Here is a 25,234-nt window from a genome sequence, read left to right as displayed (position 1 = left end):
TAATTAATTCATTCATTCATTCATTCATCGTCAGCTCGTCTTCTTTCCTGTCTCCCTCCGTCTAGGTCTTGCAGATTTCCCCATTTAAAGGCTCATAGTGGTTCAAATATCTGCCGTAAAATCCAAGTTAATGTTTAGTCTTTTTATACCTTAAACAATATCTAGTAACGACTGCAAATTATGGGAATATTAGTTTGAAAAATATTAAATTTTGACCTGAAATATGCTTAGAAGCTTAATCTTTTTTATATGTATATATTTATATCATCATAACTTCTCCTTTTTGTGCATGCATATGTAAATCACAGCCTATCTTCACTCTTCTCTGAATGCTGTCGTAACTTTAGTGTTACTGTAAAACCTACTATATCATGTTGGTGCATGGGCTGTTTGTCCTGTGGGTAAAATTACGTTTTGTTTGTATATTCATATGTGGAGCGGTTACTGGGCTCTTTTTCAGTTATCGTTTGATTCTCTCTTTGTGAACAATGTTTGTTTGGTTGTTCAGTATAAAATGGAGTTGTACTTATCTGTGCTTCTCGGTCTGCGTTGTTTGTGCAAAATAGGGGACAATTTGCTTATGGATGGGAGGCGGTAGTGAGGAGTCCTCTACAGGAAGTTGCCTAATGTAATTTATTATGAAACTTTGGAAGGAGCTTTAAAGACATGCGGTTTGGTCGCACCATCTTAAGAATAATGCACTCCAAACAAAGCTTGTTGTATGACGTACTTAAATGAAGTATATAGGAAAACTATACTAAGATACCCATCACAGGAGCTCTTTGAGCTTTGGTATCTTAATTGAGGGATGGAAAATTGGGTTCTGAATTGATTCAGCTCTCTATTCCCCGTAGCTGGAGCAAAGGTGTAGCTGGCCAAAAAGAAGAGTCTGCAAATCCATGCAAATCCTATTCTTATCATCTTACAGTTTTCATTCTGTGTAATCAAATTACAGCATGGTGCTGATGAATGGGATATCTTTATTTTTATGCAGATACAATGCAATAAGGCTTGTAAAAGGGCTCATGGTAGCTCAGGTTTCTCCAGGTTGATTTACATGTCTTACAGGGAATGCAAATCTGAGATTTATTTGTGAAATCAAACACCAGTGTCACTTTTGCCTGACTGGTTGCAGAATCACTGAGTTAACTGAATAAATCCTAAGCTGTGGTGAGATGACTTAAGCAGTTCTGAGTCTTTTAATGCTATTATTTCTGCTATATCACATTTAACCACCCCCAACAAATTCTGGGCACAGTGTGGACATGAACTCGGCTTCTCAAAGGAATTAGTCAAGGATATTTGGATTTTGTCACTGTGCTAAAATAGAAAGTCAGCCCACAGTCTATGAATAATTAACTAACTTTGTGCTGATACTCATTTCGGACCAGTCTGAACCAAGGTCAAGACAGAAAAGGAGATGCATGGCCCCAAAATATCTAAACCAGAAGTGCCCCAATGAGTGCAGGTGCATTTTTAAAAAGCAGATTGATTGGATGTTATTTAGTTTTCTGCTTGGTATTTTTTTCCCCATAAGCAGTTTTGCGAATATGATATCTACAAGTTTGATGCTGTGATGTTTAAACCCTTAAATGGGAATATGCCAAAATGCATGCAGTCACATTACCTCAACTTAACCATGTCAAACCCAGATGTCTGGGTTTTTGTCTGGTTAGCCAAAATGGCAGATTTGTATTAGGCATGTTATTTCTGGCTTGCTTACAATATTCTCATGGTATGATTTCCTACACTATAAGTACCTCATTGCATGGTACGTACGCATACATTTATAACAAACTTGCATTAATATAATCTTTTTGCTGTTATTTAAAGCAGAAAAAACATCAATTGCTGCAGTTGGCATAATGCCTCAGATTTTTTTTGTTACACTCATTTTGATATAGACTTAATCAGCAGTGGAGAATAAACGCCTGCTTAATTTGTTGTAGTTTTCAAGTGCCTGTAGTGCAGAATACCTTTTTTATGTGTAACAATGCAACCTAATTGTTTAGCTGCTTTCATTTTCACAGAATGCCTGTCGTTCTTTTTTCACTACTGCAAATATTTCCAAACCAAGATGAACGTGGCTGGAGAAACCCCCCCAGGCCTGGAGGCTACACAGTCGTTTTCTATAGATTCCACTTATTTTGATCCTCCTGTCAGTGCATTTTAATTCACCAAACAGATGAATCACTTAGCCTCTTATCTTTATCATCATTTCAGTGGTGATGGTGCATTGGAGTAATTTTGCAGGGCGTATGATGCCAATCCTAATGTTCTACTTTAGCCTCGCCTCAGGTCACTGCCTGTCCTGTCTGTTTGTATTTGTCAGGCACTTCAGCCTCAGCTGCAAATGCATTATGTAGAAGTAGCCTCTCAATTATGCCCCCCACCCCCAACCTGCTCCCTAGTAGTTGGACAGCTGCTGAAACGGTCTCTGCACCGCACCTCCTGTTGTCCTGCCATAATGAGGATGTGTAAAAAGGAAAGATGCCAAGTCAGCATTTTCTGCGAACAGTAGCAATATAAGGGAAACGGCATGAATGTAGGACTGACTGGCATGTTTCTTATATTTGAACTTTAAAATCTCTGTTTTACACTATGAAAAATGTCAAATAATTATAAATTTTCAAATCCGTCAACAGAATGTGATGAATTACTCGAGCGTGCCAAGTGAAACTATTGCCAAACCGCAACGAGACACACTTCGATTTGGCTGTTGGTTCGTGCACATTCCCACAAGCAGTCACTGTTTGGCACACACACACATATCTTTCACACTTCCTTCCTACTCTGTGAGAAAGACCAACTGTAAAAGTTAATGAATTAGCGTTTGTTGCCTCGGTGTCAGTGACTCATTTCATAGGATCCAAAGTCTCCAACATCAAACCGTTACCTTTCTCAGTCATTAAAAGGATGGAAAAAGCAGAAAATCTCAATAGTGATTAAAGCTTCTGCTGCCTTTACTGCAGTCTGTGACTGGTGATGTGTTGATGGAAGCAGTTGGTGAGATGTTAGTCATCTTATCTGTATCATATTTCATATTGACTCAAACATGCCTGGAAATGAGCTAAGCAATGATGGATTTGATTGCTGAGTGGTGATTGTGTCATTTTTTTCTGTCTTTCCAAGAGCCATTATACCTTTAAATGTCATTCCTTTGGGTCAATAAGTCACTAGAACTGTTGTTTTTTTAAAGGGAAATCTTAACACATTAGTGAATTTGTAAAACTAGGAGCTGGGTTCTCAAATCTAAATTTATTTCCGATCTATGCAAAATTATTTATAAAGACTCAAGTATTAATATACAGCCCACTAATACACTGCCTGGCCAAAAGAGGAGTCGCATCCAAACAGGTACAAGGCTCCCATTGGATAATTACTGGATAGGCCATTATCTTTCAACTGACAAGTTATTTAACCACAGCTGGTGCAATGTGTAGCTTCTCATTTCTTAAAAAACCATGTTGAAAGACACATCCTGTGGTCATGGAAAATATGCAAGTCTGTTTCAGAAGTGTTGAATCATTGGCACCAAGCAGAGAAAACATCTATAGAGACTGCAGACACGACTGAGTTTGGGTTGAGAACGTTGTCCAACGTATTAAAAAGTGGATGGAAAGTGGTGAACCATCGTCTGAGAGGAAGAAATGTGGTTGGAAAAAGTCTGGAATGATCGTGATTGGTGATCAGTTAAGCATTAGATGACCCCAAAGCGAAGAAAAACAACAGTAGAACTCAGAGCTAAGTTTAACAGGGTCAGTAAGAGCATTTCCATGTGTAAAATGTGAAGGGAAGTCGATGGATTTGGATTGAACAGCTGCAAGGCCATAAGAAACCCACAGTGAGGCTAACCAGAGAAAAAGGCTTTAGTTTGTGAGGGAGCATAAAGATTGGACTCTGGAGGATTGGAAGAAGGTCATGTGGTCTGATGAGTCCAGATTTACCCTCTTTCAAAGTATTGGGTGCATCTGGATAAGAAAAGAGGCAGATGAAGTGATACACCTGTCATATGCCTAGTGTCTTTGTACAACCTGTTCTATTGTACAGGGACCAGGAGCCCAGTCTTTGTCTCATCTGACCATTGAACAATTATCTAAAAGGGATCGTCTACCGGCTGTGAATTTCAGTCCATTTGAAGGTTTTTGTGGTAGAGTAGGAACTTCTCTCCTGGTCGGCACATTCTCAGTCCATGGTGATGTAATACCAGCTTCAGAGTGCACACTGATAGCTGTTTTCCAGTTCATTTGATCCTTGATTGTTCATAAACGTCCTAACTAATCTCCTTTCATCGAAGGCTGTCAGTTGGGGTCCGATGGTTGAAGCTTTAGATACGATCAGGTGTTCCAGTAAGACAATCAAAAATATTCTTCAAAACTTGTTTTGTAACAGGTTAAACAAACTAAGATAAGGTGTCAATGATGGCCTTATCAAACCCCAACCTCAGTTTTGTAGTATACCCTATATGAATGCTACAAATTCTTCCACAAAAATTGGACAAAATGTCAGAAGCTTATTGATTCTTGCAAAGTGTGTTGCTTTTTAAGGGGCATTTAACCAAGAAATTAATTGTTTATGAATATATTTTACCTTGTTTTAAAGTCTAAAGTACAAAAAATATACAAAATATATAAAAATACATGTTTTTAGGTCTTCAAAGTCATCATAAATCATTACAGAACAAAAAACTGGGTCACAGGAACTGTATATTCTGACTTGTCTCCTCTTTATGTTGCAGATACAAGCGAGTCTTTTCAGTGGGGACGCATGGCATTACCACTTATAACCCGACCACGCTAGAAGTAACGAATCAGGTCAGTACCTACAAATCAGGCTTTACAGAAACTCTCTGGTCTTACAGGAACCCCACTCTGTCTGCTGTTGCTGACTGAGATTTTGGGATGCACTTGAAATGGATTTTTAACGATTAAAAATCCACTTGAAGTGCATTACTTCAAGCTGTGGTCTGCCTTCACATATTGTAAGGTTTTAGTTTGCTGCAGCCTGCAGGCAAAGATATGTTCCAGTTCTGATCAGGCCAGGATATGAACTATATTTCATAATCAATAACCATTAAGCAATTCCTCATTGAAACCTCTCATTCTAACAGAAGCATCATTTTAATTTTCATCAAATGTCTCTAGAAAGTGCTGTAAAACAGGACTTTAAGTGACAAAATGATTGGTGAGAAATTGTAATTTTTTTTATTTGTATTAGTGGTTCATCGAGAATGAGATGGTGAACAACTGGTCTGAAATCCAGAATTCAAATGATTTTCAAATCGATGAACTAACATTACCAAAGCTCCCAGTTTGTGCCAACTAAAGCTGTGGTGGTTGTTACTGAGTAAATAAGACTTAAGCTGTTGTTTTGAGGATATAATTTGCCGGCTCTATTAAAATGGAGCTGAGAAATCAGTCACAAAATTCAGACGAGTGCGCTCCTAATTCGTATTTTATCATACGTCAGTTGATTTAATTTCTTTCTCTGCTGCCAGTGGCCTTATGGAGACATCTGTGGCATCGGTCCAGTTGGAAAAGGCCAAGGGACAGAGTTCAGCCTCACATTCCGCAAAGGCAGCGGCAAAAAGTCAGAAACGCTCAAGTTCTCAACGGAGCACCGGACAGAGCTACTCACAGAAGCACTGGTCAGGAAAAATACTCTGTCATCAATATTTTGTCTAATGTTTTTGTCTGTGCAGAATTCAGTCAGGTTTTCCAAATATTTTTATAAATGACCAAATGATTCTCTAGTTTTGAAACCCAAATATGAATCAGCACATAAGGTGGTTTCAAATTTAGGTTGGTGAGTTCAGCATTGGAAAACACCAACAAAACTGAATTTTGTTTTTGTGTCTTTCTGTTTTTGATTTGCAGAGATTCAGAACTGAGTTTTCAGAAGGGAAGATTACTGGTAGGGTAAGTACTGATGTCTAATAAAGACACTAAAAATAAGGGAAAATGAAACTCACTAGATCCTGGTTTACTGAGTTTTGCTAAGTAAATAAACACACCCACTTTCAAATGGAGGTTTAAAAAAAATCTCAAATTATCTGGTCTTTAGAAGATATTAACATTGTGAAGATGAGATGAAAAATGTGCATCAACAAATGTAAATAAACTGAAGCAACATTTAAATTACTGAAATTCCTTGACAATCCTGGGAACCGAGAGAACCAGTTGAATCAGAACTTATGGTCAGAAATATAATGTGGTGGTCTTTATCTTAGATTTTCTAAGAGATAAAGTCTTGACCTGAATGTTTGCCATATTAATGACTGTTGTTTTATAACATACGTGTGATTAACATTTCACAGCGTTACAACTGCTACAAGCATCACTGGAGCGACATGCGGAAGCCGGTTAATTTAGAGGTGACCCCTGGTGGCATCGACCAAATCGACCCTCACACGAACAGAGTGGTGTGTTCCTACGACTACAGAAACATAGAGGGCTTTGTCGAGGTTTCTGATTACCAGGGAGGATTCTGCATCCTTTACGGTGGCTTCAGCAGACTAGTATGTATCATTTAAAAGGACATGGAAAAGTTTAACTATCTGCTCGGCTGTCTGTTTTTATCTTCATGTACTGGCTGTGCACATTCAGGATTCTCGGTTACTTGTTTCTTTTAGCATCTTTTTGCCTCTGAGCATCGAGATGACATCATCCGGAGCGCCATCGAACATGCCGGAAACTACATCGGCATCATGCTACGCCTGAGGAAGGAGGCTCTGACCTTTGAGGGTTTCGTGACAGACAGGTTGGGAAAGTACAGCTCAGACGAGAGCATCACCTCTCTGGCAGAGTTCGTGGTGCAGAAGATCACAACACGGCACTCGGTAGGAAGTATAAGAAATATTTATTAAATTAAAGATGCATCTGACTTGTCAGTTTATTCTATTTAGAAATGCACAATAAATTGATTTACTGGTTAGTTTGGATGGATTCTTTTTTCAGCTTCATTGCTACAATAAAAATAATTGTTTTAGCCATTATGTAATGGAGAAACCAAAGGACAAGTTATCATATTTCATTCTTTCTTGCATGATAAAACCGTCTCCACTGTGGAAATGTAGGCTTTAGTCTGATCTTATGTTGCCTTTTACCCATTTGTTTTCAATGGTGGAACACATCGGTGCTAGTATACCAATGAGAGGGCTTTCAAAATGATATTGGCAATCTGAAAACATGTCTCCAAACAGCAAAAGTCTCTGCTGGCACAAGAAAAGAAATTCTGTGCAGAGATTTATAGTTGATCTTTCCAGACAAATGTGTTTAGTTTTACTTCATTTCTGTTCATTTCACCACTTCTACTTGGTGTAAAAATGTATACACCAAATTTGACATCATAATGTCTCTTCCATCTTCGTTTGATTGGGTCCTTTAGACTTAGCAGGATGAAATATTTAATTCAGTGTCAGCTGCTTGCTTCAGCAGCTTATGATTATTGGTATTATATTCTCGGTGTGTTGTTGTGCCTTCCAGGAGCCGGTTAAGCGAATCCTTGCCCTCACAGAAACATGTCTAGTGGAGCGCGATCCTGCTTCCTACAACATAGTCACACTCAAACCCTTTGGAGAGGTGAGATGCAACACAAACATCATAAAGTCATAAAAATGTTACTGCTCAGTTTTACTCTGACAAATCGAAATGTTGAATTATATTTGTTTCATTGCGATTAACTGCAAGTAAACATCTAGAATGGTAAAGTTTTTTTTTCTCCAACTCTGTGTTGCTGTTCCCTCAGGTGTTTGCTCTCATCTGTGACGCAGATAACCCTCAGGTGTTTACAGTGGAATTCATCCGAGGCCAGATTAGGAAGTACTCCTCCACTGAAAGGTCTGCAAACACAAATCTCTTTCTGCGTTTGCTTTAGATTTACAACCCGGAGTGTTTTTTTTACTTTGCATAGATGTGGCTGTGCTTCTCAGCCTTTAATCTGCTTTGCACATAATAACAGAGACTTGTTTTTTAATTGTGTGCCCAGGGACTCCCTTCTAGCCAGCCTCCTGGATGGAGTCAGAGCATCGGGCAACAGGGACGTGTGTGTCAAAATGGCCCCCACGCAGAGAGGGCAGAGATGGGGTTTGCTCAGCATGCCAGTGGATGAGGAGGTGGAGAGTTTGCATCTCAGATTCCTGGCAGCACCTCCTCCTGGTAAGTTAAAGCTCTTCTTCTGAGTGGCGTTTCATTTCAGACAGAAACACTGAGCTTTCCAATATCTATATTTCCATCCAATTGTCATGTGTATTTTGAGCAAAATTTTAAATGTCGCAAAAATTAAAATGCAGTTAGACGTGTTTTTATGTACTGGTCTGGTTCATCATCTCGATAATGAACAAGATGTAGAGGTTGCAAACTAGCATGGACCACATGACACAGAAAGTCCTTCGCTTCTGTTCTGGAAGTTTGGACTGGGAGAGTTCACTACGTCAGAACCTTTTCGGCAAATGTGTTTCCATCTCCGCTTTGGGGCATAAACTCTTTTTGAAGAAGCCAAAAACCACCTCAAATGACTGAAAACATTTTTTATGAAGTTGAGAAAATTTTTTAAAAATTTTCTACTGTGATACTCCAAAATGCACATAAAAATATTTTATAAATACTACTATAATGAGTAAAGAGACAGATTTATGCATTTCTTTTGTGGACATGTTGTAACTTGGGGTGTAGAAAAGATATTACAGAATGATGCTGTCATATTTAAACTACTTAATCTTTCAGGAACAGATGCCAGAGTTTAAAAGCATTTATTTCTCTCTTTGAGGTTTTTAATAAGTTAGTTGTATAATAAAGAAAAGATTACTGTAAAAACATGTTTGTAATATTGGCAAACCTCCCAAAAGTCTTGACAATGTAATTCTGCAAAAGTTAGAATTTTTCCAGAAAGTCTGTTTTTATATTTAAATGCTTTTATATTTTTTTAGGTGGAAACTTTGCAGATGCAGTGTTCAGATTCAATGCCAATATATTCTACAGTGGAGTTCTCCATGCAGTTACCCAAGATGTGAGTTTGATCAGTTTTTGTTGCTCTGTCCAGCTTGGACTCGGACTGAAACCCTTGTCTTTTTTCGGTCCAGGGTCTTTTTTCTGAGAACAAGGAGAAGCTCATCAACAACGCCATCCTGGCCCTGCTGGCCCAGGAAGTGGAGCTGCCGGCTCTAAACTCGGAGCTGGAAAGCCATTTCCAGGCCATCCGTCGCTTGGTGGCCTCCAAGGCCGGCTTCCAGGCCTTCACCCAGCTGCCGAAGTAAGACGGCAGCACTTTGCTCCTGATTTATTAAACTCTTGCTGTGCTGAGCTGCTGGTGGTAATAGGCATGCTCTGTTATTCCAAGGTCTGGTCAAGGGTCTGGACTCACAGATGCAACGTAAATATGAATCCATGCATCTCAGTCTGCCCTTTTTGTTTGTATTTTATATCTTTCCCCTTTTTTCACCGTCATCCATCACTTTTTATTGAAGCTTTTTAGACAAGCAAGTCAGAAATTAGGTCCTTTTCAGCCTGACAGTCTGTCTTAATACATCTTGGCCTCCTGTCTTCAGCATTTTATCATTTTCGTTTTTACGCTTCCATTTCAATTCTGTTTTCTGCTCCTTTTTATTCATTTTGGCGTTCTTCTTGGGTCACTGAGATGTATGAGAGGAACTGTAATTGACCATTTTTCCTTGTAGTTTGTGAGGCTGATGAGCCAGAATTGGCTTCCCTGACAGATTCATTGCTGTTGTAGCTTGCTGTTTCCTCTCACAGACTCATAAAAACACTCATACCTTTCAGAAATGTTGATTTTATTATTTAAGCAAAAGAAACAACAAGTCACTTATGAAGCAATGAATTATTTGTGTATCCAACCCCAGACCTGCATTTATATTAATTTGTTGGTTATTCTCATTAACAGTGATGAATTTAAATGGAGCATGAATTTAAATAAAAATTTTATTTTTATTTAAATTTGTATATGTGTTTGTATGTTGCAGGTTCAGGGAAAAGTTGGGAGTAAAAACGGTCAAAGCTTTAAAAAGGAACAACAATGGTGTGACTCATGCTGCTATTGACATGCTCTGTGCTCTTATGTGTGTAAGTGTATTTTAAATATTATTTCTACTGTATATTGTATTTACAGTATCCTCCATGATTACTGAAATCTCTGTAAAGATGTGCAAAAATAGGCTAACCTTTATAGAAATTATTTTAAAAATGGAAAAACATATCCTTATTTTTAATTTCAGCACTTTTCCAGAGGTGGGGGGGAAAAACTCCCACTTTAGCAATTTAACTGTGGAAAATAAATGTCGCTTCTCGGCTGGCTGCTTTCCAAACACCAGCCAATAGCATGTCAAGTAGTGTTGCACGTTGGTGTTTGAGCTTCCTAAGCTGCATTTCCCACAAAAAAAGCCACTGAGTTAGTCAGGGGTCCACTATATTGGAAAGAAAGATAAATAGGAGGTGGAAGTAACTGTGAAAGGGGCTGCATCATAGTTTACCATGGTTGAGATTATTCTGCTGTTTTTTTTTAGCCCATGCACGATGACTATGACCTGAGACAGGAGCAGCTAAACAAGGCCTCTCTTCTGTCTTCCAAGAAGTTCCTGGAAAACCTTCTTGAAAAGTTTATCACCAATGTGGTAAATATCCTTCCAGTTGTCAGGAGCTTAAACTTCAATGCAGTTTGGTGTTCAGCTATGGTTTTCTTTCATTTGTTTTTGACAGGACCATGGAACTGGAGCTCTGGTCATCAGCTCCTTATTGGACTTCTTAACGTTTGCGCTTTGCGCCCCCTACAGTGAAACCACTGAAGGGCAGCAGTTTGACATGCTGCTGGAGATGGTTGCCTCTGACGGACGAACATTATTCAAACTATTCCAGGCAAGAAGGCTGAGTCTGCAGATAATTCACATTCTTTGTTAGAATTAAGTTTTTGCACTTAAAGTGACTTAAATCAAACTAATCCCATCTCCAGCATCCTTCCATGGCGATCGTAAAAGGAGCTGGTCTTGTGATGAAAGCTATAATTGAGGCAAGTGTTTCGTTAGGTGAACTTATTCTCTGAATCCTTGATCATTTTTATCAGGTATTGATCTGTATTTCTAAATGTTTATATTTAGGAAGGAGACAAGGAAATTGCCACCAAGATGCAGGAGCTGGCTCTGAGTGAGGGGGCCTTACCAAGACACCTGCACACGTCTTTATTCACAGTCAGCGCAGACCAGCGGATGCTCACCAACAGGTCAGCCCTCAATAAATGCACACATTTATGTGATTCTTTAGAGTTAAATAATTATTTTGAACTAACTTAGATGTTTTTGGTTATTACTCGTGAGAAGCATTTAACTTAAAATGAATGCCAGATGTGTAATCCGTCTGTTTCAGGCAGCTGAGTCGTCACCTGGTGGGACTGTGGACAGCGGAGAACCCTGTGGCTATGAACCTCCTCAAGAGGATCCTGGTACGCTTCTCAACTTTAACATTGATGCTGGGTGTGAAGAATGTCTTCCAATGTTTATATATGTGCCTGCCTGTCACTTGTTTTGGTATTTTTGTACACTAAAGTCACTGATTTGGTTTTATGCCTGCAGCCAACTGGCCTGCTGGCTTACTTGGACAGTCCTGACCCAGTGCCAGAGAAAGACGTGGACAGAATGCACATCCGGGACAACTTAAAAATCGCTTCAGTACGTCTTTCCCCAACATAATTTCATTTTAATTGTAGTGGACTATAAAATAATTCCCTGTTACTCTTCTGCTCTTCCTTCTTGCAGGATCAGCTGAATCGCAACAAGGTGCCTGAGTGGCAGAGAATTGCAGGTAAAGCAGCCAAAGAGGTGGAGAAATTTGCCAAGGAGAAAGCTGACCTGGTGCTGATGCATTGGAGGGATAAAATGGGCATTGCCCAGAAGGAGGTGAACATGTTTTCTTTTATTAGAGCTCAGTTGTAGCTTTTGCCTTGAGATAGATCTCTGCTTCTGTTGCTGGCTGCTGAGATGTTGCTCCTGCTGCTGCTGCAGATCGCAGAGCCAAACTCATTCCTGCTGTTATTTTGCATGAAAGCAGTGTCTGCTGTGGTGCTGGATTTTGCAGGGTGTCTTAGTAAAGATTAAATTTTTCATCTAAGGTCTGTGCTCTCTTTTAGAGGCATTGCTGGGAAGTTTTATGAGGTTACCTTTAAATGCAATCTAAGTGTTTATAAAAATTGCTTTGCTATTTGACCTTAATGCATATTTTGCAGGAAATGAGTGGGTGTGTGTTGTCATTTAAACTGGTTCATAAAACCTTGGTTCAGTTTCGCTTGTCCGTTGTCTCGGTTGCTTAAATCCATTCCTCTTTCAGGTTTTCTGTTACAATCTGACATCTTTTGCATCTTCTTTACTTTTCAATGGCTGGAAATCATCAGTCAACACTGACGGTGTTTGATATGCTCGCTGTCTTCACTGCTCCTCAGCCACATGCATCCATTTCTTAACTTTTAACCTGTTGATTTGTTTTGCTGTGATTAAAAACACAGAAATCTGCTCACCCTTTGAATATTAAAGATTTAGCTACTGCTTTGCACGTCAGTCTCTTTAATATTCACAAAGTAATGACCTATGACCCTTGTTGTGATTGATCTGTTTGATCTGAGGAACAATAATCTCTCTGTGTCTCTATCCCCAACCCTCCCCTCTGTCACATCTGGTTTCTGTGCTGTCAATCAATGCAGCAGGACAGAAACAACTTGGTAAGTAGGACTAACCAATGGGTTTCATGTCTTCCTTCTCATTTTGTTCTCTCCCAGTTCATAAATGCACCATTTTCCAGTTTTCATCTCACATTCTGGGGTCCTTTCTTTCCTCTATTTTCCCAGTTACCAGTTAGTATCCTAACCAAATGACAAATGGAAAAAAAAAAACAGATGAAAATACAGTCGAGTAGATAATAAATCATATTCTACTTGTATTACAGGCAGCTTCCAGAGATGTACAGGTTAAATATACGAATAATTTATTTACAGGGACAAAATAAAAGTTAGACAAAATGAGGTGAATTGGTGAAGTGGCAAATTGACCCTAGAAGTGTTTTAATTTCCATATTTTTCTGAATGTTTACTCGTGTTGTTACCGTTTCATGTTCAGTTTTACTGAAATGTTGGAGATCTGATGCTCTGATACTAAGCAACTAAAGCAGGCTTTAAAAGGTTTGTTTATTTGTTTTCAGAATCCAAACCAAAAGCCTGTCATCCTGAGGAAGAGAAGACAGAGAATTAAGATTGAAGCAAACTGGGAGCTTTTTTATTACAGGTAGCTCATTTTGATCACAAATCTGATTCAATATGCGACACATGACTTACTTTTGTTCCTATTTCTACAGCAAACGTTTGTTTGTAGCTGAAGTTCTGTTTGTTTGATTTTAAACGTCCCTAAACTGGTAGAAATTATACATTGGTAGCGTTCCAGCTTGTGCAGGAATAAAACCGTAATGTCGTTAAAGATTCCAGCTGGACCATGCGCGCTCCAACCTCATCTGGAACCTCAAAACGAGGGAGGAGCTGCGTGACGCTCTGGAGGGAGAGATGCGAGCTTTCGGTGTGGACCGCGAGCTCGGCAACGCCACCGTCATCTCCTGGAACCACCAGGAGTTTGAGGTTCGGACACACTTCCACCCTGGATGGGTTTTTTACTTGTTTAGAAATCTGTGGGATCACAGAAAATGTGCATGTGAATCTGTGCAGGTGAAATACGAGTGCCTTTCTGATGAGATAAAAATAGGAGATTATTACCTGCGTCTGCTGCTGGAAGAAGATGAAAATGAAGAATCGAGTGCCATCAAGAGATCGTAAGATTCCAGTTTCCCCGTCTGTCCACAGTGATTGTTGAACACCAGGTCCTTAAAGTATGATTCACGTCACGCCTCTTTCTTTTTGCAGATATGAGTTTTTCAATGAGCTCTACCATCGCTTTTTACTCACACCCAAAGTCATGATGAAGTGCCTGTGCCTACAGGCGCTTGCAATTGTGTACGGCAAGTGCTTTGAGGAGATCGGTCCTTTCGCCGACACCAAATACATTGTTGGCATGCTGGACCGGGTATGTGCAGCCAAACAGCTGATATTTTTTTTGCGTACTGTCCACAAGTAAATTATGAAATCTTGTTCTTTTCATAGTGTACAGACAAACTAGAGAGGGACAGGCTGATCCTCTTCCTCAACAAGCTCATTCTGCATAAGGTAACCTGGAAAAAGGGAACAAATTTGCACAAGTGTGTTATCTTACTCACATTTTTATGAATCCTTTTTATTTTATTTTTTGTGCAGAAAAATGTGAAGGATGTGATGGATTCAAACGGAGTTCGTATCATGGTGGACTTGCTTACTTTAGCCCACCTGCACACCAGCAGAGCTACCGTTCCACTTCAGGTAAAAACTGTAAAGTTGTGAGTTCCTGCACTGAGTTTGGTTAGAAATCATTTAAGACTATAATAAATGATTCCAGTTGTTTTTTCACTTTTTAATTTTGATTAATATCACACAAATACATATACAAATCAAATTTTACAGTCTTGCAGGTTTTACAGACATTTCAATTTTCCCTTTAAAACCGACAGAGAAAATATTCCTTCTCTTATTAAATTAATAAATCATATCGATTACACTTATTCCTATACCAATTATTCATAACATTTTAACACACCTTTAGGTTTCACACCAGGTTATTATTATGGTTTTTAAGCTTGACCAGGAGCCACTGGGAGCCAAAGGGCCCAATTTTGAAACGCCTGATTTTAAAACTGTCTCTTTAGTCTTAAACATGATTGTTGTGTTTTTCCACAGAGCAACGTTCTGGAGGCATCACCAGACATGAAGAGGGAGGGTGAGAAAGAGTGGTACTTTGGGAATGCAGATAAAGAAAGAAGAGGACCTTTTAGTTTTGAGGAGGTGAGCAGTAATCACATTGGCTTTGGGATTATCTTTTTTTTCTTTTTATGCAGTTTTATTGTTTTAGTACTGGTATATTGTTTTTCTTCCTTGTTTAGGTTCTAGTTTATATGCGATCTTCTCCTTCTTTTTTCCAGATGCAGGAGTTTTGGAACACGGGTGTCCTGACAGCAAAGACGCGCTGCTGGGCTCAAGGGATGGACGGTTGGCGCCCCCTGCAGGCCATCCCTCAGCTGAAGTGGTGCCTCCTGGCCACAGGCCAGCCAGTGATGAACGAGTCCGACTTGGCTACAATGATCCTCAACATGCTCATCACCATGTGCTCGTATTACCCCAGCAGGTGCTTGCTGCTTCTTTTCTGCTTTTTTTCCTCCAGTTTCAAGAAAAAGCTCATGAAGACGAATAATCTGGACGATTGCTTTTGTTTCTTGTGCAGGGACCAGGATAACGCCATCATCCGACCTTTACCTAAAATCAAGAGGATGATTAGCGACAATGCCTGTCTCCCACATATTGTCCAGGTATGTCTGCAGTTTGGGTGCTACAGGTGTATTATACCTGGGCAGAATTTCATTTGTTGGTTTTTCTTGTTCCTCTCAGTTGCTGCTGACATTTGACCCCATTCTGGTGGAAAAGGTTGCCAACCTGTTGTACCTGGTGATGCAGGACAACCCAAACCTGCAGCGCCTCTATTTAACGGGGGTTTTCTTCTTCATCATGATGTACACAGGCTCCAACGTGCTTCCTGTAGCGAGGTAACAAAACAGGGGTTATTATTAGGGTCTTGCCTCATCTTGGAAAGTTGGTCTTTTCAGCCTGCATGCCTGCTTGTAGATGAAACTCAGTGTTGAGTTTTAATCTTGCTAAAGACATTTTAAACGTTTGGACTTGTTGTCATGGTTTTAGAACGGTGTGAAATATAACTTAAGTTGTTTTCCAGATCTGCAAAAGTATGGAAGAAGGAAATGGAGTCTGGAAAAACATTTCCATTTTCTATAAATCACGTCATTTCATCCATCAGGGCTTTACATTATATCACAGACGTGTCACAAAATCACAACATTCGGCTGTTTTTACTTTGTGTCTTTCTTTGTTTTGTTTTTCCTTGTCTGCCTTTGTGTTGCTCTCTTTTTCTCTTAATTTTATTTCTGTCTTTCTTTTTCCCTCCCTCTATTTTTGACTCATAATGATTGAAACATGGATTTTAAAGGGTAAAATATCAGTTTTCACCCTTGAACATTGGCTAAAAAGCAATAAGAATATTAGATGGTAAAGTCTGGAAGATCCTGTAATTTTCTCACCTTATTGCTCAGAAATCCTGGTGTGTCGGATGCATGAAATAAAATCTGTGAAATTCCTCTTTTCTCTAGGTTCCTGAAGTACACTCATTTAAAACAAGCCTTCAAATCAGAGGAGGTGACTATCATGACATTGACATTGTAATTCAATATTCTGTGACAGAAATGAGATCAGAATGTTATTTAATTCATGTTGCTTGTGCAGTCCAAAGGTCAGGACATCGTGCAGCGCAGCGTTCTGGGACCAGCTTTACCAGAAGCCATGGTGTGTTACCTGGAGAACTACGAAGCTGAGCGCTTCTCTGAGATTTTCCTTGGCGAATTTGACACACCTGAGGCCATTTGGAGCAGTGAGATGAGGTGAGAAGTAACCTCTGCTTTGTAAAACGAGTTTGTTTGTAACATTATTGTCGCAGCAATGAATGCTTCCGTCATTTGATCTCTGCCTGCCTCTTATTTGGTTTCAGGCGAATGATGATCGAGAAGATTGCCGCCCACATTGCTGACTTTAGCCCCAGGCTGCAGAGCAACACTCGGGCTCTCTACCAGTACTGCCCCATCCCTGTGATCAGCTTCCCTCAGCTAGACAACGAGCTCTTCTGCAACATTTACTACCTCAGGCATCTGTGCGACACCACCCGCTTCCCCAACTGGCCTATCAGAGACGCTGTGAGTTTTCCTTACCTTCTGTGGTCTGAGACTCTTATTATTTAAGTATTATAATCGACTTCTGTGACTGCTGATGAAGGTGAAGCTGCTGAAAGACACTCTTGAAGCCTGGAAGCGGGAGGTGGAGAAGAAGCCGCCCTCCATGTCTGTGGACGACGCGTACGATGTCCTCAACCTCCCCAAAGGACAGGGCCAGTGAGTGGAAGGAATTCACTGCTGTAGTTTTCAAAGTTAAACTGACTCAAATATCTTGAGCAATATTATCTTTTTGGTGCAACTGCATCTACAAGAGAGTTGGGTGTTGTCAGCTTAAACATGTAGAGGTTGAATTTCTGCCCATTTATCTTTGCAAAATAGTTGAGGCTCAATCAGATTGGATAGAGAGCTTCTGTGCACTTTCATTTTCAATCCTTGCCACAGATTTAGAACGAAATTTAGGTCTGGATTTTAGTTTATCATTTTAACACACCAACAAGTTTTGATCCATCACAAAACAATGAACCTCTGAGGCCCTTGGAGAACATCTGGTTTTATTTTTAGGTGTTGAATGTTGGCTAATGGTTGGAGTGGATTTTATTTGAAAGAATCGTAGAAAACAATGTAAACAATTACTTAATGCAGCCCTTTGTGTTTTCAGGCATGAGGAGAGTAAAATCAGGAAGGCTTACTTCAGACTGGCGCAGAAGTACCATCCTGACAAAAACCCAGAAGGAAGGGTGTGTAAAATGATTATTTTCATTCTGTTTGCTTAGGCTTTGAGTCCTTATTGTATTTCCTCTCGTCTTCCAGGACATGTTTGAGAAAGTTAACAAAGCGTACGAGTTCCTTTGCACAAAGTCTGCCCGGATCGTAGACGGTCCCGACCCAGAAAACATCATTCTGATCCTCAAAACTCAGAGCATCCTCTTCAATCGACATCAGCAAGGTTTCAGCATGGATTTAACCATCAGCTCTACCCATGTAAAAGCAGCTGGTACTGATATATCCTGCTAATACTGACACTTTGGCTACTTCTCCAGAACTGGAGCCGTACAAGTACGCCGGTTATCCCATGCTCATCAAAACGATCAAAATGGAGACGGACGACGGGCAGCTTTTCTCCAAAACGTCGCCTCTGCTCCCGGCCGCCGCTGAGCTGGCCTTCCACACGGTGAACTGCTCGGCTCTTAACGCCGAGGAGCTGCGGCGGGAGAACGGGATTGAGGTATCTGTATTTTAACCAGCTCTGAATGTCGCCATGTTCAGATGAAACGTCCACCTTTACCCTGTTGGTTAATGAGGGAAAAAATAACGAACTGTGTTTGTGCAGATTTTACTGGAGGCTCTTTCTCGGTGTGTTGCTGTGCTGACTGCGTCCAGTAAGCCTGATGACATGGCTGTTCAGGTAACACACTTATAGGTTGATGACTGTAAACATCTTTTCTATCGTTTCATGCAGGTGTTTTTGTTTGAATAATTTAAAAATGCAATAAAAAGATTTGAGAACTCTGAAATGTTCAGTCTTTAAAAGAGTAAAGATTTACCCTGAGAGCCATGTTCTTCGTTTGCTGTAACCTCTAAAACCCGGTTTCCATGACGACTCCTTGCAGGTGTGCGGGCACATCTGCAGGTGCTACAGTGTGGCAGCCCAGTTTGAGGAATGCAGGGAAAAGATAATCGAGCTGCCAAACATCATCCGGGACCTCTGTCACATTTTGTTCTACGGAAAGGTGAGCATCCTTCATGAGTCACTTGTGTCCTACTGCGTATTAAAGCGGGAAAAAGTATCTTCCTCAAGGAGAAATGATCTTGAAAACATGATTTTATGGTATTTAATTTAACTTTTTGGCATATTAATTGAGGCAAAAAATGTGTTGCAGTTTTACAGCATCTAAATCAGCAGAATATTTTCTTTGAGGAATAATTATTTGGCTGCTTACATAAGATATAACACAAAATATATATTTTTGTTTGAGAAGACATTTGGAAAGAGAGGCAGGCACAGCATTTCAGTGCACCATTCATTGCCATAGATATTAAGGGTGTCCAATCTTCTTATTTGGTGACGAACGAATATTTTAAAGGAATTCCAGTAGGACGTTTTCTGTTCAGTAAATGCATCACCTTTCAAACTTTTATTTCTGCTTTATGGTCAATGTTTTGGGCCATTTAGTAGGAAAACCAGAATGCGTCTCTGACTGTATCAGCTGGTACAAATCGGCTTTATTCTGTCGTCTTTTTCTTTCACATTACATTGGTTTGAAATCAGTGTTTTTTATATCTTTGACTCCAAAACTTTAGCAGCAAGTTACTCCGTCGCAATTTTAACGTTTTCTTTTGTTGCATTTTTACAACTTCACTTGTTAAACAGTTTATATGTTGCATTTAGGAGAGGCTGAAGTATTTTGTGCTGATTTGTGACTGTAAAGTGACGGATATGGTCAGTCAGGAGGTTTTGCTGTCCAGTGATATATTTTCCCTCCTCATCTCCTTTCAGGGTCTCCCAAAGACGGCGGCCCTGGCAGTCCAGTGCGTCAGCTCCTTCGCCATAGACTTCTTCCTGCAGACCCATCTGTACCACGCTGGCGTGCTCTGGCATCTTCTCGTCTACCTGTTCAACTACGACTACACGCTGGAGGAGAGCGGCGTCCAGGCCAACCAGGACACCAACCAGCAGGAGGTGGCTAACAGCTTGGCCAAGCTCAGCCTGGTGGCCCTCAGTCGGCTGGGGGGCTACACTCAGACACCCAGCCCGCCAGAGGCCAACAATCCTGCTGCAGAGACCAACGGCGTGGACGGCACCCCACCGGAGAACCCCACCATCCGCAAGAGCTTAGCCGCAATGCTCACACCGTACATCTCAAGGAAGCTGGGAACAGGGTCTCCAGCTGAGGTCAGTGTAAAAGAGCAAATATCATTATTTTTAACTGTTATAAACTCCTCAAAAACTAAAGCGAGTGTGACTTATTCGGGGTTTAGGTTCTGAAGCTGCTGAATAGTAACTCAGAGAATCCCTACCTGATCTGGAACAATGGGACACGAGCCGAGCTGCTGGAGTTCCTGGAGGGTCAGCAGGAAGGAAACATCAAGAGAGTAAGAATAAAGACTCATCAATCATCGCTTAGCGAGTCGTCAGGCACAGTTATTCATGAAACGGCTTTGTGGTTTTATCACAGGGAGAAAACGACAAAAGCTTCGGTGCAGATTTCATGTTCGGCGATCACAACAAGGAGCTCATAGTGGGGGAGATTTTCGTTCGGGTTTACAACGAGCAACCGACGTTCCCGCTAGAGGTGAGCACCTCAACCTGCAGTCTTATTTCCTAAATAAAACCGACCTCATACTGCTGCTCTGTGTTTAGTACCCCAAAGCATTTGCTGCCTGTCTGCTGGACTATGTGGGCTCTCAGGCTCAGTACCTCCACACGTTGCTGGCCATGAGTCAGAGTAACAAAGTGGAGTCCCAGCAGCACGCCGAGAGGCTCTGCTTCGCTGAGATGGCCTTAGAGGCTCTCCGCAACGTCATTAAGAACAACCCAGGTGAGATGTTGCTCCGGTGAATCCAGATGTTGGTTTTTCTCCTCTGTTCTTACCTCTTCCTTCCCAATAACTTCAGGTTCTGAGTCGGAGTGTATCGGCCATTTCAAGCTGCTCTTCTCTTTGTTGCGGGTTCATGGAGCCGGCAGAGTGCAACAGCTGGTTCTGGAGGTAACAATGGAAAATTATCCTTCCTGTTCACAAGTATTTATGCATAAACATATAATATGTCTTCATCTTCAGTATGCTTTAGTATTAAATCGACATTAATTTGAACATGTTTTCTCAGGTTGTGAATACAGTGACATCAAACCAGGAATGCGTGAGCAACATTGCCGAGTCCCTGGTGTTGTCCAACCTGTTGCTGCTGCTGCATTCACTTCCCTCCAGTAAGAAAACACAAACATATTTAACGTACTGCTGTCTCTTAGTATTTTTCATAATGGATTTATTGACTGACATTGTTGTTGCTGCTTCCTTTAGGCAGACAGATGGTGCTGGAAACCCTCCATGCTCTCACTTCAAACACAAAGATAATCAAAGAGGCCATGGCCAAAGGTCAGTAAGTCCACTAGGTTTCTTAGAAACTGTTCATGTCTTTTTAAATGTCGTATTGGTGAGTATTTTTGTTGATCTGTGTTTCCCACAGGTGCTCTGATTTATTTGCTGGACCTGTTCTGCAACTGCACACACCCTCAGGTCCGCACCCAGACCGCAGAGCTTTTCTCCAAGATGACCTCAGACAAGCTGGTCGGACCAAAGGTCAGAATGGACAGATATTAATAAAGCCTCTGAAAAATCTCCCCTATATTCGTATCCTTAACTCAGCCAACCTCTGATACATTTTTCCTTCTTCAGGTGCGTCTGACGCTGATGCGTTTCCTTCCCGGTGTGTTTATGGACGCCATGCGAGACAACGCCGAGGCAGCGGTTCAGATATTTGAGGGAACGCATGAAAACCCTGAGCTCATCTGGAATGACACCTCGAGAGAGAAAGTGTCCACCACAGTGCGAGAGATGATGCTGGAGTATGTGTCTGAGTTGGGTTTATGATCATCGCCTGTTAAACAGACGAGTGGGTTGGAAATTTAACAGTAAATCCTTTATCTTTAAGGCACTTCAAACAGCAAAAGGACAATCCTGACGTGAACTGGAAAGTAAGTTTGAGCTGCTGGTAAATAAGTTTGAGCTGCTGGTAAATAAGTCGATTTGTTTTTGTTTTTCTGTTCTCTGTATTTGAATGGATTTGTTTCATCTGTTCTCAGTTGCCAGATGACTTCACTGTGGCTTACGGAGCTGGACAGGGCGAGGTGGAAGTCGGCGGAGTCTTCTTGCGCATCTTCATCGCTCAGCCCGGATGGGTTCTGCGGAAACCTCGAGACTTCCTGGTGTCGCTGCTGGAAACGCTGAGCGAGCTGCTGGAGAAGAACAACCCCAATGTGAGCACCAACATGTTGAACTAGACATAAGGAAGCCTGGAGTTTCTGATCATCTGCCTGACACAAGCTGCCTCCTGCAGGGTGAGAGCCTGGAGACGGTTACCACGGCGGCCGTTTGCCTTTTCAGCACCCAGAGCCATCTGGCCGACCAGGTTCCCCCTCTGGGTCACCTGCCTCGCATCCTGGCGGCGCTCAACCACAAAAACAACGCTGTGCCGAAGAGCTCCATCCGCCTCATCCACGTCCTGTCAGACAACGAGGTCAGAGCCTCACATGCATCGTTCATATAGCCAGCAGCTGTGCTGCGTCATTTAGCCACAGATGAACCTCAACAGTGATGGGATCGGCAGAAAGTCGAGCATAACTTTGAAAAAATATTTATATTTTCCAGATATTATCCCCATGTCCTCAATGTCTGTTAGAACCATCTGGTGTCCGTTTGTCTGATCCACTGATCGATCCTTCCATCCATCCATCCATTCATTCATTCATTCATTCATCCAATCTCTCCATTTATCCATTCATATATCAGTCCTTCCTTTAAAAATCAGTCTATTCGTCCATTCATCTGTCCATGCTGTTTTCTTCTGAGCTAAATTGGGATTTTTGATTCTTCTTTTTTTTTTTAGCTTTATTTAAACATGACATACCTGATAAAAACGTTTTCATTCTCACCTTTTTTGCCTAAAGACCAGATTGTCCAACCTGAAATATCTATCCAGGAACAGATTACTCTGATCATTTGAGTCAGACAAAATATTTAATCTTGACGTGTAAAATGTCCAGGAACCATGTAATAACCCCACTTTCCAACTCTGTGATCACAACGTGCAGCTGTGCGTTCGCTCCATGGCGTCTTTGGAAACGATCGGCCCTCTGATGGCCGGGATGAAATCTCGAGCAGACATGGCCGGGCTGGCGTGTGAAGCTCTCAACCGGATGTTTCAGAAAGAGCAGACAGAACTGGTGGCTCAGGTAAGCTGTGGCTGCTTCTTGAACTTTCCCTATTATTGTTCAAAATAACATCCTTATTACGGATCCACAGGCTTTAAGGGTGGAGCTGGTTCCATACCTCCTGAAGCTACTGGAAGGCATCGGCCTGGAGACGCTAGAAAACCCTTCAGCTACTAAAGCGCAGATAGTCAAGGCGCTCAAGTCTATGACTCGCAGTCTGCAGTATGGAGAGCAGGTACTACATTTAATAACTAGGGAAATAACATGACAATAATTGTTTTACAAATAAAAACTTTCTAATTGCTGTTTCAAAGGTGAATGAAATCCTTGCGAGGTCTTCAGTGTGGAGTGCCTTCAAAGACCAGAAGCATGATCTTTTCATCTCAGAGTCTCAGACTGCAGGCTACCTGACGGGTAAAGTCTTGTTGTCATTTCAGGCTCCTAACATTAATAACATCAGCAAAACTTTGCCAGTTACTAATAATGTCGGCCCTCCTTGCTTCTCTCTGAGCTGATGATGAAACTTAATGATTTGCTTTATCCTAAAAATCACTTGGCTGATTCCTCCAAGCAATCCTTTTTCTATCCAGTCCCTGTAACTTCCCGGCTCTCCGCTTCCCTTCCCTGTTTGTCCTCTACGTTTCCTCCTCAGGGGTTTCCACTCCTTCTCTCCTGGCCGCCAGCAGCCCTCTGCGGGGTGGGCTCTAGACCCAGAGCTGGGCCCCCACAGCCCTCCTCTTTCTTGCTTTGATGCAGGTAGACTCTTGCCTGGCTCCTACTGTCACATAATTATCCTCCCCTTTCCTCCATCCTTGTTCCATCGTGACACTTTCCATTCCAACGTCTTCATCTCAGTGGTAAAATATATATATACATTTATTCACTGTGAAGGCATGTGAATACTTTTGCATGTCAATGACTCCTAAAGAGTGGAGCATTTGGAGAAAACTGCTTTAGTTTCTTAACTTTCACGTCGTCTTGGTTCCATCTTAGGGAAAGTACATTGATGAGCTCTGTGGACATTCACTCTTTAACCATTATAGCTCATCCTTAGCGCTTCACCTCTTCTAAGTCCCGTCTTGTCTGCAGCCTAACCCGTTGTCCCTGTGGCCTGCAGGTCCAGGAGTTGCAGGTTACCTCACGGCAGGAACTGGCTCGACAGTATTGTCCAGCGTCCCACCCCCTGTAGACAACGACAGCGGAGACCAAAGCTGAAAGAGCGACATAGTCGCGCTAAGGCTCCCAGACTGCCCTCTGCGGCTCGGAGAGGGGGCCGCTCGGCTCCCCAAACATCAGAAGGAACTGGAGAGGGAAGACCGAGGGAGACGGTCACCAAATTCTCTGCGACTCGTCCTGCAGCATCACTCTCCTTCCCCCGGCTTTCAGATGACACTCAAGTCTTCAAGATTTGCTTTCTTTTAACAAATGACCATATTTGGATTTTCTTTTCCTGTGCTACTTATTCTTCTGACAGAAAAAGGTTTACTTTTTTGTATGAATATATTTTTTACTCTAGTTTTTTTTTTGTTAGAAAGCTGCAGAAAGACCAAGTCTTATTATTAGGGGAATTTCTCTCCTCTTCTTTCAGTCTTTTCTTGTTTATCATATCCCAAAATCTCCTTGTCCTAGAAAATTTGGCCGTGTTTGTGCTCGCTTTTTACATACATTTCACAATATTATGACTTGGAATAGAAATGACATTGGATATTTAAAAAAGAAAAAAGTGTGAAATCTCCCCAGGAAAAAAAACTCCCAAAACTGAAGTGGACCTTTCTGATTTTGCTTGTCCAGCTCTGATAGCCAGACTTTAATTCCTCTAATCTTCATCCTTCTTCTTCTTCCCTGCCTACCATGTTTTAAGCAAATCTCTCCCCAGAACTCAAAAAGCACTAGACTATTTAAGTAAAGATAGAAACTTAAAGTAACCACAGGAAATGAGCTTCTGCAGACGTGATGAATGACTTTGACTCTGATTTTGAATCTTATGTGAAAGACTAGTGCAATTTGTGAGATGTTCAATGTAATATTACGTATATAAACTTTCTATATTGAATGTACATTTAAAAATGAAATCAGTCACATCTTGTACATAAAATTTTAAGAATAAAAGGGAACCTAAAGTGTTGTTCTTTTGTATTTAGACTTGTGATGAACAGCCTGAATTATAGTAAGACAAGTTTATTTATCCAGCACATTTCAGCACCAAGATGATTCAAAATGCTTTACATTATAAACACATAAGATAAAAAAGAATTACATTTTAATCAAAACTTTAAAAAAAAATTATGTTCCAGTTATTAATCGAAAGCAGCCCTAAACAGATATGTTTTAATGTTAATTTAAAGGAACTCAGTGTTTCAGCAGTTTTTTTGGAAGTTTGTTTCAGATTAGAGGAACATAGAAACTAAGTGCTGCTTCTCCATGTTTGGTTCTGGTTCTTGGGGAAACAATA

The 25,234-nt window shown here is 41.0% G+C and overlaps 1 protein-coding gene across 4 annotated transcripts in view; it reads left to right on the top strand.

Annotated features, from left to right (window-relative positions):
* dnajc13 (dnaJ homolog subfamily C member 13) overlaps positions 1 to 24,902 on the top strand; it is a 30,354-nt gene extending 5,452 nt beyond the window's left edge. For 2 of the 4 annotated variants that reach the window (XM_088001493.1, XM_088001492.1), the window contains exons 3-56: positions 4,739 to 4,814; positions 5,498 to 5,647; positions 5,877 to 5,918; positions 6,317 to 6,517; positions 6,632 to 6,838; positions 7,485 to 7,580; positions 7,747 to 7,838; positions 7,987 to 8,156; positions 8,927 to 9,006; positions 9,080 to 9,249; positions 9,977 to 10,076; positions 10,517 to 10,624; positions 10,710 to 10,865; positions 10,960 to 11,016; positions 11,105 to 11,226; positions 11,370 to 11,445; positions 11,576 to 11,671; positions 11,759 to 11,899; positions 12,697 to 12,714; positions 13,191 to 13,273; positions 13,464 to 13,617; positions 13,705 to 13,808; positions 13,900 to 14,059; positions 14,137 to 14,199; positions 14,287 to 14,388; positions 14,803 to 14,907; positions 15,045 to 15,247; positions 15,344 to 15,428; positions 15,508 to 15,662; positions 16,278 to 16,323; positions 16,411 to 16,565; positions 16,673 to 16,874; positions 16,954 to 17,069; positions 17,512 to 17,590; positions 17,664 to 17,799; positions 17,894 to 18,078; positions 18,184 to 18,258; positions 18,464 to 18,583; positions 19,351 to 19,746; positions 19,833 to 19,946; positions 20,030 to 20,146; positions 20,215 to 20,392; positions 20,469 to 20,560; positions 20,679 to 20,778; positions 20,873 to 20,947; positions 21,039 to 21,151; positions 21,248 to 21,417; positions 21,504 to 21,546; positions 21,655 to 21,828; positions 21,909 to 22,088; positions 22,663 to 22,803; positions 22,874 to 23,017; positions 23,097 to 23,196; positions 23,900 to 24,902. In XM_088001493.1, coding sequence (XP_087857619.1) covers positions 4,739 to 4,814; positions 5,498 to 5,647; positions 5,877 to 5,918; positions 6,317 to 6,517; positions 6,632 to 6,838; positions 7,485 to 7,580; positions 7,747 to 7,838; positions 7,987 to 8,156; positions 8,927 to 9,006; positions 9,080 to 9,249; positions 9,977 to 10,076; positions 10,517 to 10,624; positions 10,710 to 10,865; positions 10,960 to 11,016; positions 11,105 to 11,226; positions 11,370 to 11,445; positions 11,576 to 11,671; positions 11,759 to 11,899; positions 12,697 to 12,714; positions 13,191 to 13,273; positions 13,464 to 13,617; positions 13,705 to 13,808; positions 13,900 to 14,059; positions 14,137 to 14,199; positions 14,287 to 14,388; positions 14,803 to 14,907; positions 15,045 to 15,247; positions 15,344 to 15,428; positions 15,508 to 15,662; positions 16,278 to 16,323; positions 16,411 to 16,565; positions 16,673 to 16,874; positions 16,954 to 17,069; positions 17,512 to 17,590; positions 17,664 to 17,799; positions 17,894 to 18,078; positions 18,184 to 18,258; positions 18,464 to 18,583; positions 19,351 to 19,746; positions 19,833 to 19,946; positions 20,030 to 20,146; positions 20,215 to 20,392; positions 20,469 to 20,560; positions 20,679 to 20,778; positions 20,873 to 20,947; positions 21,039 to 21,151; positions 21,248 to 21,417; positions 21,504 to 21,546; positions 21,655 to 21,828; positions 21,909 to 22,088; positions 22,663 to 22,803; positions 22,874 to 23,017; positions 23,097 to 23,196; positions 23,900 to 23,997 — 6,721 coding nt within the window. In that variant the 3' untranslated portion in view covers positions 23,998 to 24,902. The remainder of the gene's footprint in view (positions 1 to 4,738; positions 4,815 to 5,497; positions 5,648 to 5,876; positions 5,919 to 6,316; positions 6,518 to 6,631; positions 6,839 to 7,484; positions 7,581 to 7,746; positions 7,839 to 7,986; positions 8,157 to 8,926; positions 9,007 to 9,079; positions 9,250 to 9,976; positions 10,077 to 10,516; positions 10,625 to 10,709; positions 10,866 to 10,959; positions 11,017 to 11,104; positions 11,227 to 11,369; positions 11,446 to 11,575; positions 11,672 to 11,758; positions 11,900 to 12,696; positions 12,715 to 13,190; positions 13,274 to 13,463; positions 13,618 to 13,704; positions 13,809 to 13,899; positions 14,060 to 14,136; positions 14,200 to 14,286; positions 14,389 to 14,802; positions 14,908 to 15,044; positions 15,248 to 15,343; positions 15,429 to 15,507; positions 15,663 to 16,277; positions 16,324 to 16,410; positions 16,566 to 16,672; positions 16,875 to 16,953; positions 17,070 to 17,511; positions 17,591 to 17,663; positions 17,800 to 17,893; positions 18,079 to 18,183; positions 18,259 to 18,463; positions 18,584 to 19,350; positions 19,747 to 19,832; positions 19,947 to 20,029; positions 20,147 to 20,214; positions 20,393 to 20,468; positions 20,561 to 20,678; positions 20,779 to 20,872; positions 20,948 to 21,038; positions 21,152 to 21,247; positions 21,418 to 21,503; positions 21,547 to 21,654; positions 21,829 to 21,908; positions 22,089 to 22,662; positions 22,804 to 22,873; positions 23,018 to 23,096; positions 23,197 to 23,899) is intronic. The other 2 variants (XM_088001494.1, XM_088001495.1) reach the window with 2 other exon arrangements.
* Positions 24,903 to 25,234: the final 332 nt, after the last annotated feature.

The sequence above is a fragment of the Poecilia mexicana genome, unplaced genomic scaffold (assembly GCF_051168715.1).
Source record: "Poecilia mexicana isolate PSO_F unplaced genomic scaffold, ASM5116871v1 scaffold_20, whole genome shotgun sequence".
NCBI lineage: Eukaryota > Metazoa > Chordata > Actinopteri > Cyprinodontiformes > Poeciliidae > Poecilia > Poecilia mexicana.
Note: the sequence above shows the minus strand (reverse complement) of the source record. Positions and strands in the feature narration are given on the sequence as shown.